Consider the following 17754-nt stretch of genomic DNA (forward strand, 5'->3'; position numbering starts at 1 on the left):
GGCAAGTCACGGTGTGGCGGCTGGTGCTCCGGGGGCACCCAGGTGCTCAGAACACCCCCATCCAGCCAGCAGGAGACCCCCAGGATGGGTGGTGCTCAGACCAGCTGCCAATTCCCGCCACAGCTGCTGACAGCCACAAGCCTCTGCCAAGCTTGTGGCGGGGACAGACACCATGTGCGCAGGGGGACAGGTCCCCCCCAGCACAGCGCCCTCAGAGGCGTGGGGGGGTCTGCAGAGCTGCCCCCAAAAGGCCCTGCACTGCCCTGCTCCTGCTGGCAGTCACGGCTTTTACACCACACGCCCTGGGCCGCTGAACAAACTGAGCCACTGGCCTCCACACTGTGCCCAGGGCCCCAGGGGAGGGGAACTGAAGCCCTGCTGGGAACACCAAAGGCCCCAGCTTCTCTGAGAGACAGCACGCCCCTTTCCTGGGCAGCAGGCCCCGAGTAAGGCTCCCGAGCGCTCCCCAGGCCAGTCTCAGCAGCTGGCCGTGTGCCCTGCCCAGCCTGGTCTCTGAAGGGAAGCTGCTAGGAGCTGTGCTGAGCTGGGCCAGCCCAAAGCCAGTGCCCCACACATTGCAATGGTGCCAAGGGGGCACAGCCCTTAGCCCTGGCACCGGTATCCTGCAGACCCAAACTATCGCACTTGGCCCTGGCACTGAGAGACACAGCAAGCAGCTCCATCGGGCAGCCAGGCTGGGGGCCCTCCATGGGGCTGGGGTCCTGAGCCAGGGCCTGGAGAATGGAGGGGACAGGACACTAGCAACAGGCGGCTGAGTAACTGCCCCAGAACTGCGCCCACCCCGCTCCTCCTACCTAGACAGGCTCCAGGCCTTACCGTCCCAAGCCAGGGATGGGATCGGAGCTAACCCCCCATGACTGAGACAAACCCAGCTGCCAGCCAGCCCCCTCCCCACCCAGGCAAGACAGGGGCACTGTGAAGGCCCCCTCCCCATTTCCTGCGAGGAGGGGCGGGCAGCCGGGAGAGGAGCGGGAGCCGCGAGGCGGAACGGTATCTAAGAGGAGGCGCCAATCGCTTTCAATAAAGCTGATGACTTTATCGGGGGACGTGTGTTACTGGGTAAACAGAGCCGGGGCTGGAACGTCACTGACTGTGCAATCAGCAGCCGGTTCGGCAGCCCAGCCACGCGGCTGATGGGTGCTGCCGAGGCTCTGGGGAGATGGCGCTTCCGGACGGCATTATGGGGCCCTTATCCTGCACGTGGCTGCTCCGGAGAGTCATGCCCAGCAATGCAACACTTGCTAATGCATGGGACGCAACAGTTTGTGGGGGCAATGCCCCCTGCCCTCCCCAAACTACGCCCGTGTCTTCAAATAGCCTATTCCGGCCGCTGGGGCTCTTGATGGGCTGATCCGCCCTCCGCCCCCCACCTGGCCTCACCAGCCCCCACCTGCACAGATCCTGAACTGGGCCCTGATGTCAGGAGATTTTAACTCTAACCACATCTGGTTCTTTGCTCCTGGGTCAGTGTCTCAGGGCCTGTTCCCAGCAGCTCTCCCCCAGCACGAGGGCGGGGAATGCACTCTTTTCCGAAATGCCAGCCGAGATTTCCCCCCAGTCACCTGACTCCAGGAGCTGGGACATTAGGCAAGCAGCAGACGTGGCAGGAGCTGGCAGAGTGCCGCTCCGGGCCTCCCGGGCCAGCCACACGGGGTAGGGTGGGCAGGGCAACCTGCACGGCTCCGTGGCAGGCGCGCTCCCCTCCTGCCAGCGCCGCAGCCTCATTAGCGGCCCTCCCTGCACATTATCTCCTAAGCTATGCAAATAACCTGTGTGTGAAGCCATTTAAAGTATTTAGACTAAATGAGAAAAGGCTTTCATCAGTCCTAATGAGCCATTGAACATGGCTCCCTGGCGAATTCGCTCTCCCTGCCTCTCCTCCCCACCACCGCTTGTGACCCCATCTCCCGGGGATGGCTCCCACACATGCCCTGCCCTGCCTTACCCAGCAGGGGTGGGGGGGTGGGGGGACAGAGCTCCCAGAACGCCCCCTCCCCCGTTACAGAAAACATCACAGCTCAGCCATGCGGTCACCGGTGACACCAGTGCCGCCCGGAGACTACGCAACACTAGACTTATTGTAGGGCCTACGTAAACGGTGGCTGAATTGTTTACTCTTTCCAGACAAGCAGGGAGATTGCTTTGAGGAGTGGAGAACCCTTGATTTTCCCAACGGGAAGGGCATTCCTCATGTGCTAAGGGGGGTCACAGCCACATTACACTGTCTGCCTGGGCCTAATGCAGAGCCGGCTGCTCGGGGTGAGATGGGCCCTCGCCAGGCCTCAGGCCTTGTCTTCAGCTAACTCTCCCCTGCCCCTTGGTCACACCTGGGTTGGGTTGTTCGGAGCCGGCGGGGAGTGGGCTGCCCTGCTCAGGGCGGGAGTGGGCACACAGCGGGGCGCGTGTGGCTCTCAGGTCCCCAGTGCGGGGCAGTGACTGACCGCCGGTGAGGGTGGTAACACCTGTCGGGAACATTGAACTCCAACTGCAGGAGGAGAAGAGCTCTGCTAACGGAGCTAAGGCTGGCGCTGGGAGCTCCTGGCTCAGAGAAGGCAGGACGGCCATGTCGCGGGGAGCTCCCGCCCCCTTCGCCCCCCGGCCAGAGTGAGCAGGCAGCCCCCCTCGCTGCCCAGCGCAGCTCCCTCAGGCCTGGCAGCACTGGGGACGTGGCAGATGCACGTCAGGGTGGGCGTGGCGGGGGCCATTGTGCCACCTGCCAAAGGGGAGCAGGAGACTCCCGCTAACGTGCTGCAGCAGAGTTCAGCTCCCGGGGAGGGTGGGACAGAGAGAGCCAAGGACGTGCCCAGCAAGGGCCAGCCATGTCCCAAGGGCCCAGCCCGCGGAGCACGGCTCGTGTCTGCAGGAGGCAGCGGCACGAGGTGGCCAGGCGGCGCGTGCTCTGAGACAGGCTGCGTTAGCGCACAGGGCACGTCCTGGCGGAGCGCTTACACTGCGCACCAGCACTGATGACATGATACTGCCAATTAGCAGGTAATTATACTGAACGCTACCAAGGGCAGGGCCCTTCAAGGATTAATCGCCATGTGACTGCCACTTTGAAGGGACTATTAAAAGGCTTTAGCTTCAAAGATTGGGGGAAAAGTTATTGCTCCAGTTCCTGAGTCCTGCTGAATGGGGTGCTCAGAGAGTGGGTGGGGGCTGCCAGCAAAAGGCTCCCCCCCCCCAAGCTTTGCCAGTGCCCCTTACTCCCGACCCGCAGCCCCATCCCCACTATCACAGCCCCAGGCTCCCCCACTCAATGCAGTCCTTCAGCACCTCATGCTATGTTAGTCCCACTCACCCTCACCCCAGCTAATGCCCCTCGACCCACAGCACCCAGGGCGTGGAGGAGATGCTGGCTGTGGAGAACATCTCTCCAGGCCACGACAAGTCGAGGTCCCCCCACCCCCATTTTCACTTGTTACTCCAGGCACTTCTGGGGTCACAGGACTCGCCAGACCCGCCTAGCCCTGGCCCTGACACTGCCAGTTCTGTCAGAGGAGACATAAGGAGCAGCCGGCGAATGGCTGTTTCCTGCCCTGGTACAGCCGGATTTACGTCCCTTCCTACTTTATAATTAACCCACTTCATGGCGCCAGGCATTCTCCTTACCATGGCAAGGCCCCCTATGAACCCAGGTGTCCGGAGGCCAACAGCTGGCGTGCTGGCCCCCAGCACCACGTGCATGTAGAGCAGGGTTGGGTGGCAGTTGGAGGGAGCCCCTGATCTGCAGCCTCCAAGACCAGGGGCCGGGATGCGCCCCTGGGGCCGGCGGGCGGCCTTACAGGGGCGTCCCCAAAGCGCCGGAGGAGCCTCGCTGCACGGTAGTGGCCAGGAGAGGCCCTGTTCCCCGCCTCCCCGGCTGAGCAGGGAGAAATATGCCTTGTTGCAGAAGTTCTAAGAGGTTAACTTGCACCCAGCACGACTGGAATTATTTTTTAATAGGATCCATTTATTATACCATAAAAGTTAATGAGTTTATACTGAAGGGCGCCAGAATCCCTTTTAGGTTTTAATAGGGGATTAGCACTCCAGCCCAAGCCCTACACCGGCTCATTAACTGCTGCCTGCAATGGCTCCCCACTCCAGGGGGTGGGATCTCTGGGGAAGCGATTCCCCCAGCCCCCTGGCCTGGCGTGCTCATGGACACAGCCAGTCAACGCAGATTCCCCTTTGTCACCAGGCCTCGAGTGGCCCCACAGGACTCAGCCACCTGCAAAAGCTTCTGGGAATTTGCCTGTCCCGGGCCAGGCATCCAGCAGTGACCCCAGGGTCACCGAGAGCCGTGTGGCCACAGCCCTGCACGGAGCCTGACCAAACCCGGGGGAGATGGGCAGAAAACAAGGCCGTGTCCTGTGGGGTCTCGGAGCCCAGCCAGGGAGCGGTTGTGCGGAGACCAGTGCCAACAGAGGGGTGCCAAGTGCATGGCCCCATCTCCCCTGGGCAGGGGACACACTGGCAGAGCGGGCAGCAGGGTGCACTGGTGCTATCAGGCGGTGCCAGCCCTAGGGAGGGAGAAGGCTCCGGTGCTGGCACTCGCCCCGCCCTGCCCCCTGCTCCTGCCGGATGCTGCCCCCAGCCCCGAACCAGCCGGCTGCTCGGCTCAGCTCTCCCCGAGTGGGTTATTTTCTCCTCAGCGCTCTAAACGGCTGTGATAACTCTGCTCCTGCTGCTCGCTGGATGGCTCCGATAATGAGATGTAACTTCTCAATGGGTGTTTTGTGCTCCAGCAAAACGTGTAAATAAATTGAAATGCTAATAATACCCCATCAGGAGAGATTCACTCCGCGACCCCCGCAACCTCATCAGCGCCGGCTCCTCTCTACCAGAGGCTGCCGGCAGAGACGCAGGGCCAGCCAGGCGGCCGATTATGGAACGCTGGGCTGGGGGAGCCCCTGCGGGGGTGGGACGGAGGCAGCCGGATATTTTGGTGAATACAGAACAAGGCTCTGCAGGAAGAGACATCGCTCGGTAGTGCCCCCGCTCCCCACGGCGGGCGTTGGCCAGAGGCGCTGCTGGGCAGTCCTGGAGCGAGTACCAAACGTTTCCCACCATGCCCTGAGCAATACGCTGGGCTGCAGGCAAGACAGGACCAGAGAGTGGGGATGCAACGGGCTGCACCAGGTACCCTGCGGGTGCTGTCAATGCAGAAGGCCCCTGGGCACCGCCTGCCCTGCCCCCACCCTCATGCCTGGCACAGGCTGAGTCCCAGCCCCGTCCCACACCCCTTATGCCACAGCTGGGCACATGCTAGCGCCCCACTGGAAGGGGGAAGCCGGCGCTGGGTCACCGCACATGAGGTGGCCAGTGCCACCAGCCGGGGGGCTGGGCTAAAGGCACCCTCTTTGCCCAGTGGCGTGTTTACCCCCCGGAGCCCTCCGCACTCATCTTCCCACCTGCCACTGAGAACAGCCATGAGCCGCACGAGACACCTGGTGCCCGGGTCCGCCAGGCGGGTGGAGAGTGCTGAGCCGGAGCGGGGCTGACTGAGCCCTAGGTACAGAGTCGGGACTGCCTGGGCTACCGGCCCCCTGCCAGCGGCTCCAGGGACAGCGCTGGGCATCAGCACAGAATAAACCTCACGCGCAAAGCTGTGGGATCCCCCGGTGACGAAACAGGCACAGAGATGGATTCATGTGCCTGACATCACACAGCAAGTAGGTGGTATGGAACCCAGGAGTCCTGCTCCTCCCCCCGCTCCAACTCACCAGCCCCCACTCCCCGCCCAGAACGGGGGATAGAACCCAGGAGTCCTGCTCCTCCCCCCGCTCCAACTCACCAGCCCCCACTCCCCGCCCAGAACGGGGGATAGAACCCAGGAGTCCTGCTCCTCCCCCCGCTCCAACTCACCAGCCCCCACTCCCCGCCCAGAACGGGGGATAGAACCTGAGTCAGGCTCTGAGCTCCACACTCCCCCCAGATGCATCTGAAGAAGTGAGGTTTTTTTACCCACGAAAGCTTATGCCCAAATAAACCTATTAGTCTTTAAGGTGCCACCGGACTCCTCATTGTTTTTGTGGATACAGACTAACATGGCTACCCCCGATAAATACTCCCTCCATTCGGCTCTGCACCCCTGGCTGGGAACCAAGCGACTGGAAGGGGAGACCATGCCAGCAGCGGGGCGAGCGGGGGGGTGGGTTGCCTCAGGAAAACGGCTCAGATGTGGAGCTGCTCAGGCAGGGATCCGGCAGCGTGGCTGCTTGTTAGCGGAAGGCCCTTTAGACTGCGGGATTAGGCACTGAGCTGGTAACAAACACTGGCAGATCAGCCCTGCGCTGCGGCTAATCGCACATAAGTCAGCACTGGCTTCTGCTGAAGGAGGCTCGTCTGCTCGGCAAAGCCAGGAGAGAGAGAGAGATCGGCTCTGCCAGGCTGTGGTGCCCATAGTGCCCTGGGCTCTGGGGGGGCTCCCAGCCAGAGCCGGCTCCAGCTTTTTTGCCGCCCCAAGCGGCGAAAAAATCAAAAAGAGAACAAAGAAAAACCCGATTGAGCTGCCGCCGAAGTGCCGCCGAAGAGGAGGAGAGGGAGTGAAGGACCCGCCGCCGAATTGCCGCCGCAGACCCAGATGTGCCGCCCCTTTCTATTGGCCGCCCTGGGCACCTGCTTCCTTCGCTGGTGCCTGGAGCCGGCCCTGCTCCCAGCACACCTGCCATGGGCGCTGGGTGCGCCGCCGCCCCATGCCAAGCAGGGCGCTCTGGGGCCGAGGGGCAGGCGCTGCCAGGAGGGCTCTGCAGGAGCGAGGAGGTCAGGAGCCAGGTTCCCGAGAACGATGGCCCCAGCTCTGTGCCAGGCTCCGCTACTGAAGCTTTGCCGGGCACATCGGAAACACTCCCTCCGTGCTCCTATTACTAGCGCCGGAATAATCCGCTGGGGGCCGGGGCCACGCCCTGGTAACCGGGCTGGGGATGTGGGGGCACAGCACCGTCGCAGCACAAGGGAGGGTCTCAAGGCCGCGGAGGCTCCCGAAGCGGCGCCCCCCAGCGGAGAGCGGGAGGGGCTCAGAGCCCCGGGGTGACAGCAGCCCCAGGACGGCTGCCTGCGCCTGGCTCCGGAAGAGGAGGAATATTTACTTCCTGTGCAACCAGCAGCTGCTCAGCCTGCAGTGCAGCGCTCAGTTTGGATGCCCCCCAAATGCTCCCCAGGCTGCGGCACGGCCACCGGCCACCCTGTTCACTCCCCAGGCTGGGCACAGCCAGCAGTGCCAGGGGAGGTGGCAGCCGCCTCCTGCTTTGCCCCATGCAGCACCCCCCAGCGCGGACGCCACGCTGCTCGCCACAGAGCCTGGCAGAGGAGAACTCTCCCGCTCCCCCTGAGCTCGCTGGAGCTGAGACGGGGCGGTCGCTGGCTGGAGCCTGGGGCAGCAGCTGCACAGAGAGGGTGGGAACGAACTGCCTTCTGGAGTCCTGCTGAATCCGGTGGGGAGTTCTCGGGGCCCCGGGCCAGCCCCCCAGCCCCAGGAGGGGCTTGGAGCAGGAGCCCTGAGCACACAGGCCCCGAGGGGCATGGGGAGACAGCAGGTACTGAGCGATGGGGCCACATTCCCCATGGGACAATGGCTGCACCACCCAGGACCCCAGGCAGCAGCGGCAAGGTGGGTGCCACGTGGTACGCCAGCCACGAGCCAAGACACCCACCCCCCCGGCCCAATGGACGCTGGCCCTATGGCGGGGCCTGGCACCCGTCACTGGGCTAATGCCCCCAAGCAGCCAGGTGGGTTTCAGATCAAAGGGATAAAGATGACGCTTTCTCCAGCTGCCATCCAGGGCAACTGATGTCCTGTGCAAGGCGGTGCCAGCCGAGTGCCAGGCCGAGGTGTTGCAGGGGCCAGTGCAACTGCCGCTAAGAGAGGAAATTTCCCCCAGGCCTACAAAGCCTCTCCCCACCCAGGCATGTCCCCGCTGCTGGCAATGGGCGTTTATACAGACACCGCCCAGAGCCCGTTGTCTTCCCCTTCCTCCTAGTGCCAGCTGCACGGCCGGTGCCCCCCACCGCTGATCCCACAGGCCCCACCATTGCCACCCACACCCTGAGCACAGCGCGGCGACGGGACCTGCCTTAGGCCAGAGAGAGAACCCAGGAGTCCTGACTCCCCGTCCATTTCGCTAACCACTAGCTGGCCCCGCCCACCCTTGCTTGTGCTGTCATGGGACAGGCACTAATGAGGCCTCAGCCCAGCAGCAGAGCCCTCCGGTGCGCGTGTGCAGGCTATTCCAGTGCAGATTGGCACAGAGATCCTGACAGCTCCCCCTCCCCGGGGCCTGGGCTGGCAGGGCCTGGCTGGGCTCTCCTGGCTGGCCCTGGATTGCAAGGGGCACCCTGGAGCTGAGCCCGCAGGGGAGCTGTGCGGAGGGGCAGGCTCGCGGGGAGGGCACTGCAGGCTGGCTCCCAGCAGCCTGTCCGGCGCTTGGCACACACCACATGCTGCCAGCCGGAGCAGCTGGTCTGGGGGCCTAAACTTCCTGAGCGCCAGTCTATTAACAACGAACGCACGTTGGGGCTGCTGGAGAATAAGCCTCTCTGTGCTGTGTGCGGCAGGTGAAGGGGGGGTGGGCGGGCAAGCGGGGGGTTCCCAGCAGAAATCAATAGTGTCTAGTGTAAAAAATAAACAAACAGCAGCTGGGAACGTGCTCAATCGATATCGCGCAGTGCACGAAGCAATACCCTAGTGCCTGGCAAAGCGAGGGAGACGGGGCTGCGTGCCACCCCGGGCAGCGTGCATGCCGGCCGGGGGCCCAGCGACTGCTGCTCTGCACTGCTGGGGCCTGCTGGAACAGGCAGGCTTGGGGGGGGGGGGGAGGCTCGACTGAGCCCCTGGGATGGTTTGACCGTCAGCATCTCTGTGGCACAAGCTCCCCCTGCACATTGCTCCCTGCCCTACGCTGCCGTCCAAGAGCACCTGTGCTGTGCCCCAGAGGTGGCTGCATTGCAGCAATCCTGGGGCCTCTCCCACATGCTCTGGAAGGCCGGCCAGGTGGCAGGGGAGGAGGGACGCGCTATCACTCAGTGCTGGCTGAGCTCTCTGCGCCACCCGCGACCCCAGCCAGCAGAGGGGACCTTTGGTTTTCTTTGTAATTGTCTAAAGCCCTGGCTGGCAGGAGCCTTGCCCAGTCCTCACTCATTAACCTCCCAGCGAACAGACCCTGTCTGTGCAGGAGCCGGGCGCCGGCTGCCATGAAAATGAGGCAATTAGAGCGAGCAAGCAGCCCTGGGCAGAGGGCAGGCGCAGAGAGCGGGATGGCTGGTCAGCTGACAAAGCAGCTCCCTGCAGCATGGCCAGGACCACGCCAGCCACCGCTCTGCAGATCAGAGCCCCCCGCTCCTGTCAATCAGCCTCAGACCCATGGCAACAGCCCCCAGGACCAGCAAGCACCTGCACGATGCACCAGCCCCCTGCAGAGCCCGTGGAGGACCCATGCCGGCCACCTTCCTGGGGCACCCCCACCCCAACCCCCACACAGCCGTCCCTTCCCGCACGGAACCCTGTGATCATGGGGGGGGCCGCTCCTTGGTCTATCCCCGCCTCCGATGTCTGCAATGACCTTTCACGGCATTGGCTGCAAAGCTCGGAGCAAGGAGGCCGGGGACGCAGGCAGGCGGCCCATGGAGGCACGGAGGGCTTGCTTGGAGGGGAGCAGTCGGTGCCTGGGTTGTTTGCTTTGTGGGGCCTGGTGAGATACTGCCCCGCCCACAGCTCCTCCCCACAACCTGCAGCCTGACTTTGGGAAGGGTGGGAATTTCTGAGGCTTGAGAAGTTCTCGGGAACAGGGTGAAGCGGGGGATGGAGAGTCTCCCCCCACCCCTCCACTCCCGCTGCCAGCCAGCCACCAAGGTCCTTCCTGCATGCGCCGCGGCCCCTGGGGCCGGGAAGGCTGACAGCGGAGAGACATGATGGGAATGCGAGAACGAATCGTGCTCTGGGTCAGCTCTTGTTCTCCATCAGCGCGGAGCTGCAGGGCAACTCACATTGTGCAGCCAGAACAGGTGTGGAGCTGAGAGCCGGGGCAGGGCGCTGGCCGCCCCGGCTGGGAAGCCTCTGTCCCTGCTGCACGCTGTGGGGCACCCCTAGTGTCTGGAGCAAGGTAACCCCTCCAGGCAGCACCATGGGTCTGGCCCATCAGGGCCCTGCCACACCTGCTGGAGTGAACCGTGTTGCGAAGCTAGCAATGCATTATGGGCCACAGTATGCAAATGAATCCTGCATGGACTGGCCGCAAGCCGGACATTGCAGTCACACGGCTGCTGCACCAGGAGAGGAGCTGGTGCCGCGGGCAGCTTCCATTGGGCAGGTGCCCCCTCAGCTCACACCCGCTGCAGCTGGTCAGCATGGAAAGCTCTAAGCGCTCAATGCATGGGGAGCCGACATGCAGCAGAAGGGGCTGCCTCTTCGCAGAGCGCTGGCCTGGACACTGCACCCCGAGGCCCGGCCACTGCACCCCCAGGCCCGGCAGCATGCGGGGATGTGGTTTGGCTGCAGCCTGGGCCCCTGTGCTAGTTTCTGTGCTTCAGGCCGCTCCTGTGAGCGGGAGAGTCGCTCTCCGTGTCCCCCCACCGCCTGCTCCAAATGACACCTTCCACCACATCCTGCCCTTCAGGGACCACCTATGTTCTCTCTGCCCTGGCCCTGGCGAGACGGCCCCACTCCCCTCCCTTGGGGTGGTGGGGTTGGGGATCCAGGGAGCCAGTTCACATCAGCTACACCCAGCTGGTGCTGGCCCTGCGCAAGGAGAGGCAGAGAGGGCAGGGCAGGGCAGGGCAGGGCAGGGTGAAGCCCCAGGCCAGAGCACGGGGACCCTGCTTTATGCGCTCCATGAGCAGCAAGGTGCAGAGTGCGCGGGGAGGGCAAGGTGGAAACCAATCCGGCATCACAGGCCCACAGAGCCTGGCTGGTGCTTGCCCCTCGTGGCTGCTCTGTCACACCTGGTTTCCATCAGGCAAGCTGCGAGTCCAGCAGCCTGACGGGTTGATGAATCCAGGCGGGGCCGGGCCCTGGAAAAGGTCACTATAAATAAAACATGGCTACGCTGCTCCCCTCCATGCCCCCTCCCACCTGCTGACCTTTCGCTGCCCACAAGTTCCCACCCCCAGTCTCCAGATCCAGCCACACAGAACGGGGCAGCCCGGAGCCCTCCTGGGCCAGCCGGCGGGACACAGGCCTGGCACCAACGAACCCTGCTGTCCAAAGTGCCCCCCAGGTTGTGCCGTGTTGGACTCCGTCCCACTATGGAGGTGACGTCGCTGCCCACCAACCCTGGCTGCTCCCAACGCCCCAGGCCAGTGCCGCTCGCTGCAAGGTCCATGGCGTGCTTTACAGACAAACCATAAAGAAAAAGACCCAAACAAATCCCTAATTAAAATTTATGCAAAATTGCGCCCGGCGCTGGTTGCTGTAGGGCAGCGGGACTGGCATCAAAGGGCCCAACAGCTGGGCAGGCACAGGTGGCCCAGCCCAGCCAGGCGATGGAGGAGCGTTCGGCGCGCAAAGCTGGGTCGGGCGCTAACGAGAACGGACAGGAGCCCTCCAGCGACGAGCGCTAACGAGAGACGTGACAGGACAGGAACGATGAAGCTTTAATTCTTGCTGGTCTTACTCAAGCAGAAAGGCCGCGGTGCCTGGCGTGAGGGCTGGTGCCAGGGCTGGTGCCAGGCAGTCACCCCCACCCCTCTGGGCTGTCCCCGCCCGGGCCAGCCCCCTCCCTGCCTCGCCGGGCCATGCTGGGGGCTGCCCCCTCCCCGCAGGGCTGGCTCACACAAAGCCAGGCAGCGCCTTGGGCTCTGGGAGCTCCTGGGGCTGGAGGGAGCTGGCTCCCCAGCCCTGCTTGGTCCTAGATCCCGTCTTGCGCAGCGGATTCTGTCCCCACATTCCCTGCCTCCCTCCCCCCCATGCCTGTGCCCTAGGGAGCAGTGCCCATGGACCCAGACACAGACCCTGCTGCCGCCGGGGCTTCCCGCCAGCTGCTCTGGGTGCGAGGCAGCTCTCCTGGGTCTGCCCTCTGCTGAGACTGCCCCTTGGGTCAGATGCCTGGAGCCGCCCACTCCCCCGGTCTCAGCCCCTCGCCAGAGCTCCTCTCTGCAGCACTGCACTGGTCCCCCTGGAGCCTGGCACTGCGATCCCGCACGCATGGAGGGAGCGATCCACGCGCCGCCCCCGGCTCCCGCCGAGCCCTGCGGTGGTCCCCGGGGGCTGGCCCGGCATCGCCTCCAGCGCCGGAGCTCCGGGAGGCCGCGCCGGTTTAATATTCCTGCCGGCGTACGCAAGGAAGCGTTTGACCTTGTGTGTCTTGCGATTCTCCTTGAATTGAACAGTCATTTACCCACTGACACGTGTCACATGTCGTCTCAATAGGCTCCCTCGAGCATCAAGGAGAAATACAGCGATGACAAATGACGGCTGACATATCAACTGCAATGTTTGGAAATTACAGCCATGTAGCGGTAATGGAGCAATCCTGTCAGAGCTGTGCTACAGCCGGCCGCGCCCGCGCCGGGGCCACACCAGGACGGGGCACAGCCGGAGCGCCTGCGGATCCCCTCCCAGACACTAGCTGGGCAGGGGCTGCCGGCTCCCAGCGGGGGAGGGGAGGGGAGGGGACGGGACTTTCTGGGTCACTCCACAAATAAAAAACGGGAGGAGCCGAGTGAGTCCCAGCAGATGGGTGGCCAGGCGGTGCACTTGCCGAGGCTCGGGGGCACTGTGAGAGGGGAGCATCGGGGCCCGGGGGGGACACAGCGCTCCAGCCCGGCCCCAGTACACCTGCAGCCAGCGGGAGGCCCCCATGCCGGCCTCCAGCCAGCCGGGTGACCCCGTGGGCCCTGGCACTTCCTGGGAATGCCCCAAACTCCACAGCCCCGTGGGCTGGCTCAGCTCAGAGCCGTTTGCTAGCAACTGGTGCACCAGCGCAGCCTGGCTGGGCAGAGGACGCTGGCACTTGGCCAGGGTAGGTTGGGAATTCCTTCTCCCACCCCAGCTACAACCTGCTTGGCAGGACCGAGCCCCAGGGAGCGTTCCCCTAGCGGGGCAGTGGAGGGAGGATGGGGGAGCACGGCTTCACCCTGCCACCTTCTCCCAGCCCAGCTGTGCCATTGCCTGGCTGCTGTCCCAGCCTGACCGCGCTATGGGGTTCCGTGCCGGGGGGACCACAGGGCAGGCGATTTGCTACCCGAGGGCACCTGGAGAATGGTAGAGGCCTGCTGGGCTTGTCCTACCCCCCCCTCCGTTCCCCCCGGAGGCAGCTAAGCCGAGGGGCTGGCAGTATGGAGGGGCAGGGGTGCTGGGCAGGGCCAGCTCCTAGCAAGCCAACATTAGCCTAGCTGCCTTTCTCCACGTCCCCTCCCCCACCGCTGTCCTAGGCCGCCCACGCCCAGCCTGCCTGGCAGATCCTCCTGCATGCCAGAACCTCAGGTCTAGACCCCCAAAGCACCCCCCACCCCCATTCCCAGCTCCCCCGGCGGCCCCACCCCGTGTCTGTCTAATCCCGATTCCCCGCTCTCCCGCCGGAGCTAATGCATTTGTACAGCAATTTCCCTGAGCAGTGGGGATGATAAATGGCGCGTCGGCTGCTATTTCAGCCCCGGGAGTCATCGCCAGGCACACACAAAAGGAGCCAGCCAGGCTTACAGTGGCATTTTCTCCCCGAGCCAGCGTCACTTGAAACAACCCCCTCTCTTCTCATTGCAGGCAGCGCGGCCGTGACCTCCTGCAATGTGTACTCGGGACGTGCTGGAGCCGAAGCCGGAGCCCGACTGGGTTTGGGGAAGGGGAAAATAAGCAGCTACAAGAGACATTAAAACAAGGCGCGAGCGGCATGGCGAAATAGTGACCCGCTTCGCACCCACGCTGGAGACGCCAGCTGATAGCCCCTGCCACGGGGCTTCTGCGCAACTTTCCAGCCCGACACCTTCCAGCCCCCGCTGGAAAAGCAGCCCCCAGCTCTGCTCCATGGGGATCCCCGTGGGCACTGCAAACTGCCCCGTACACCAGCTGGGGCCGGCAGGCAGAAGAGCTCCCCGGAGCGGAGCAGAGTGAGCCGCTGGGGTTGGGCGCCTGGCAGACGCTGCGTCCCACACTGCAAAGGCACTAGAGGGGATGGAACCCGATGGGCAGAGTCGCGCCAAAGTGGTGGAGGCGCCGGTGTGAGGAAGGAGCCTGCGTTAGCCAGGCAGGGGGACCAGGCGGCCTGCTGGCGCAGTGCAGGTCTCTGCCATTCCTCACCGCGCGCGCCAGGGGTGGCTCAGAGCGTCTATCCCATACGAGACACAGGGCAGCTGCCCAGGGGCCCATGAACCACAGGGGGGCCAAGCAGAGTCCATTGGTGGCGATCCCTCACTCACGTGCCCTAGGAGCTGCGCCCTGGGCGAGGGAGGACGCCTAGGCTGGCTCTACGCTGCCCGTCTAGCACCAAACCACCACTCCCTGGACTCTCTGGTAGCTGCCAAGCCTCAGTGGCACGTGGTGGTGAAGCGAGTCCAGCTACCCAGCACCCGTGGGTCCCTCGGCACGTGTAGTCTGGCAGGGCCTTGGACGGACCAGCTCACTCACGCTCGCTTGGCGGGCGCGTCATGAAAATACCGTGAGGGAGGGGTCACTCCCAAACAGCTGTTCATGCCTGGTCATTCGCCGAGCGAGGTGGGCAATTGGCTGCCAGAGTCACATGGCAATATTTCTGTTCCCCGATTGGCTGGCTAGCGTATCATTTCCCGCACGCACCACGTACCCACAACAGCGGCCAGAGAGAAGGTCGAACAGCCAGGAAGGGGCTGGGCTTATGCCCAGGCCTGTTCTGAGACACCTTTGCCCAGCATCTGGCCAGCTCCCAGTGCCAGGAGAACAGATGGGAGCTCAAATGCCGAATACTTAGACCCGAGTTTTGTATTTGCAGCCACGCTCCCGCTCCAACCTCCCTGGAACCCAGCACGACCTCCCCATGGGGGGAGCTGGGCCAGGCGGCAGCACAGAGCTGCCCCAGCTCCGATCCGCTTCCCCCAGTGCCTCTGATCTCCCGAGCACACAGCAGCGAGTGGGGCGGGGGGCTTGCTGAGGCTGCGCCTTGGCTGAAATCCTGCAGCGTTCAGCACCCAAAGCCCGGCTGCAGGGAACAAAAGCCACTTTCTTCCCCGCTCGCTCGCTGCGATCACATCTCATTTCAGGTCGGAGCGGATGGCGGCTGAGACTGGGCATGAGCACAAGCGGGAAGAGGCAGAGGCCGGGCACGCGAGGCGAGCTGCAGTGTGGGGTGCAGGCCCCTGGCCCCGCAGGCTAGGGGGCAGCTTGCAGTCACCAGTGCGTGACGTTAGAAGCCATCTAGCGGGGGCTGAGGGGGGGCACACGAGAGGGTAGGTTACTGGGCGGGCTCTGTGCCCATGGGCAGCAGCTGGTTGAGTTCTCCCCCCATGCGGGCTCTGCTCAGAACTCAGTGGCCTTTGCTGCAGCGCCCAAGGTGGGGGGCCGGCAGCCAGACTGGCGATGCTAGAGCTGTGCCAATGCGGGGATGCTGGAAAGGTGCCAGCGAGCACACTAACAGTGCGGCCGGGGAGCTGGGGATGTTTGCTGGCCAGGGTGAGCCCTGGGGGCAGCCCACGCCGTGCCACGAGCACGGAAAGCCTCGCTGCATGGGAAGGGGCTGTTGGAAAAGTGTGGTGGGGGACTGCTCAGCAGTGGGTGGAACAAGGGACGTGGTTTCTAGTCTCAGCTGTGCTGGGCTAGAATGGGGGGGGGGGAGTTTGAGGGCTCCTGGGCCCTATTCTCAGCTCCGCCACAAGCTCACAGCATGACCATCTTGTGCCTCAGTTTCCCCAGCTGGGGTGAGCAGGAAGTTCCTTACCCCCAATTGTGGGCTGGGTGCTCTGTAACCGCACGCAGCCCCTGCCGCCCGTGTGGCCCTGTGCCCGGGGTGCAGACAGGGCACGGGAAGGCCCGACGGGTGCCAGGACGGCTGCTGGCAGCGTGGGATCCGTATCATGTTTCCCGAGGTGTGTTTGTGAAGAGCCACTTGTGCTGCTGCTGCTGCTAATTGGCTGCGCTGCAGTGGATTGCGAGCGCGGTGACTGCTCTCCCCGGGGCCCCACTGTTTGCAAACACGACGGCAAAGCAGGAGAGGGGAAGGGCAGCGCCCTGAAGCGTGGCCTGATGCGGAGAGACGGGCAGCGCTGAGCACGGCTGGGGCTCCAGGGCGACTCTGCTCTGCCCCCCCCCCACACACTTCGCCAACCCTCGTCTGCCAAGGAGACCCAAGACCCCAGCTCTGGTGCTTCCAGGTGTCTGGGAGCTCACGGAGCCACCCCATGCAAGGGCCCTCCCTGGCCAGTCCCAGCCCAGCCGTCAGCTGGGGTGGTTCCCTAGGGTCAAGATTTCCTTGGAGCCAGAGATCTGCCTCCCATCCTGTACCAAGCCATGCGCGCCGCCAGTGCTGGGTCACGCTGGGCACACCCCAGCACCTCCTGTCCGAGGGCTCGCCGCACTCACAGGGAGCTGGGCACGGGCCCCATGACGCAGAGGGGAGGGGACATGTGCAGGGGCCCATGGGGCTCACCTGCAGGAGAAAGCTGTCTCCAGCCGGGGCAAAGCAGCCAGCGGGCTGTAGAAAGAGCCCAGGTGGGTGGATGGAGAGAAACCAAAGGTACCAGGGGCTGGCAGAGCGGGAGCAGGCCTGGCCGGGCACGCAGCAGGAGAGCACAGTCGGTTGTCAGCTGTGCCTAGCCTCCCTCCGACACAGCAGCCACCGCCCTGCCCTGTGAGGGGAGAAGGTGCATGGAGGGAGCAGGTTGCCATGGGAACGGCCCAAGGCAGCCCAGAGATAATCCGCAGGGCCAAACGCTGCGGAGGGGGCAGCGCAGAGGGAGCCAGCCCGGAGCCCCACCTGTACCCCCAGCTCCCAGGGCAGCTCACCCCCCTACCTGCCACACAGGGAGAGGAACCTGGCCCTGCCTGGGCTGGCGGTGGCGCACGGCCAGCAGCTGCGATTCTGCAAGGGGCGCGGTGCCCTCCATTGCCAGCACGTCGGCGGAGCTGGCAGTTAGCCAGCCTCGAGCTGGGCGCCTGGCTGCCTGCAGGGCACGTCGAGCCGCCGTCCCCGGTGGCTGGGATAGGATCCAGCGCATGTCGCAACTGCAGGCGTGCCCTCGCCAGCCAGCAAGGACGAGAGCAAAGGAGTTTTGCCCTTTACCAGGCTCCCTCCTCCCCCTCGCCCCCATCTCTCTGTGACACTCACAATAATTGAAATCCACTTGCGTTAAGCGTGCGAGATCTGCTTGTTCCCTTTCCATGTTCGGCTGCTCAGCCATGTCATCATCCCCTGCAGCCACAACTCCTCAGCCGCACGCGGGAAGTTACTCGCATGGCCTGTGAGACAGAACCCAGCCTCCCCTGCAGAGCACTGCCAGCACATCCAACACCCTGCTGCACGGCACAGGACACCTGCCAGCCCCTGCCCCCGCTGCCCGGGGCCTGTAACCAGCACGGTAAGACTTGGCCCTCAGCACTAACCGGGATTTGGCTTCAGGCAATTAAGAAGCTGTGACGTTATTGATATAATCTGGGACCATATAGATCATTGTTGCAACCAAGGTCCTGTAGTGGCACCAAAATCTTGTATAAAGGGGGTCAAATGGGGTCTCTTAGACAAGGTTATGGTTTACTGGTTATGATTATGCTGTCTATATGTGTGTATCAATTTTGTAGTTGAAGTTATGACTATTGGCTCTATACTGTCTATATTTCAAACTTATGCTATGCTG

At 63.8% G+C, this 17754-nt stretch overlaps 1 protein-coding gene across 1 annotated transcript in view; it reads right to left on the reverse strand.

Moving 5' to 3' along the window:
* The window catches only part of SEZ6 (seizure related 6 homolog), a 40266-nt gene extending 23148 nt beyond the window's left edge, over positions 1–17118 (reverse strand). Inside the window, exons 1-3 of the mRNA XM_065418501.1 lie at positions 16915–17118; positions 3634–3783; positions 617–734 (exon numbers count right to left, since the gene is read on the reverse strand). Coding sequence (XP_065274573.1) covers positions 617–734; positions 3634–3783; positions 16915–17118 — 472 coding nt within the window. The remainder of the gene's footprint in view (positions 1–616; positions 735–3633; positions 3784–16914) is intronic.
* Between the last annotated feature and the right edge of the window lie 636 nt (positions 17119–17754).

Source organism: Emys orbicularis, chromosome 17 (genome assembly GCF_028017835.1).
Source record: "Emys orbicularis isolate rEmyOrb1 chromosome 17, rEmyOrb1.hap1, whole genome shotgun sequence".
Classification (NCBI taxonomy): domain Eukaryota; kingdom Metazoa; phylum Chordata; order Testudines; family Emydidae; genus Emys; species Emys orbicularis.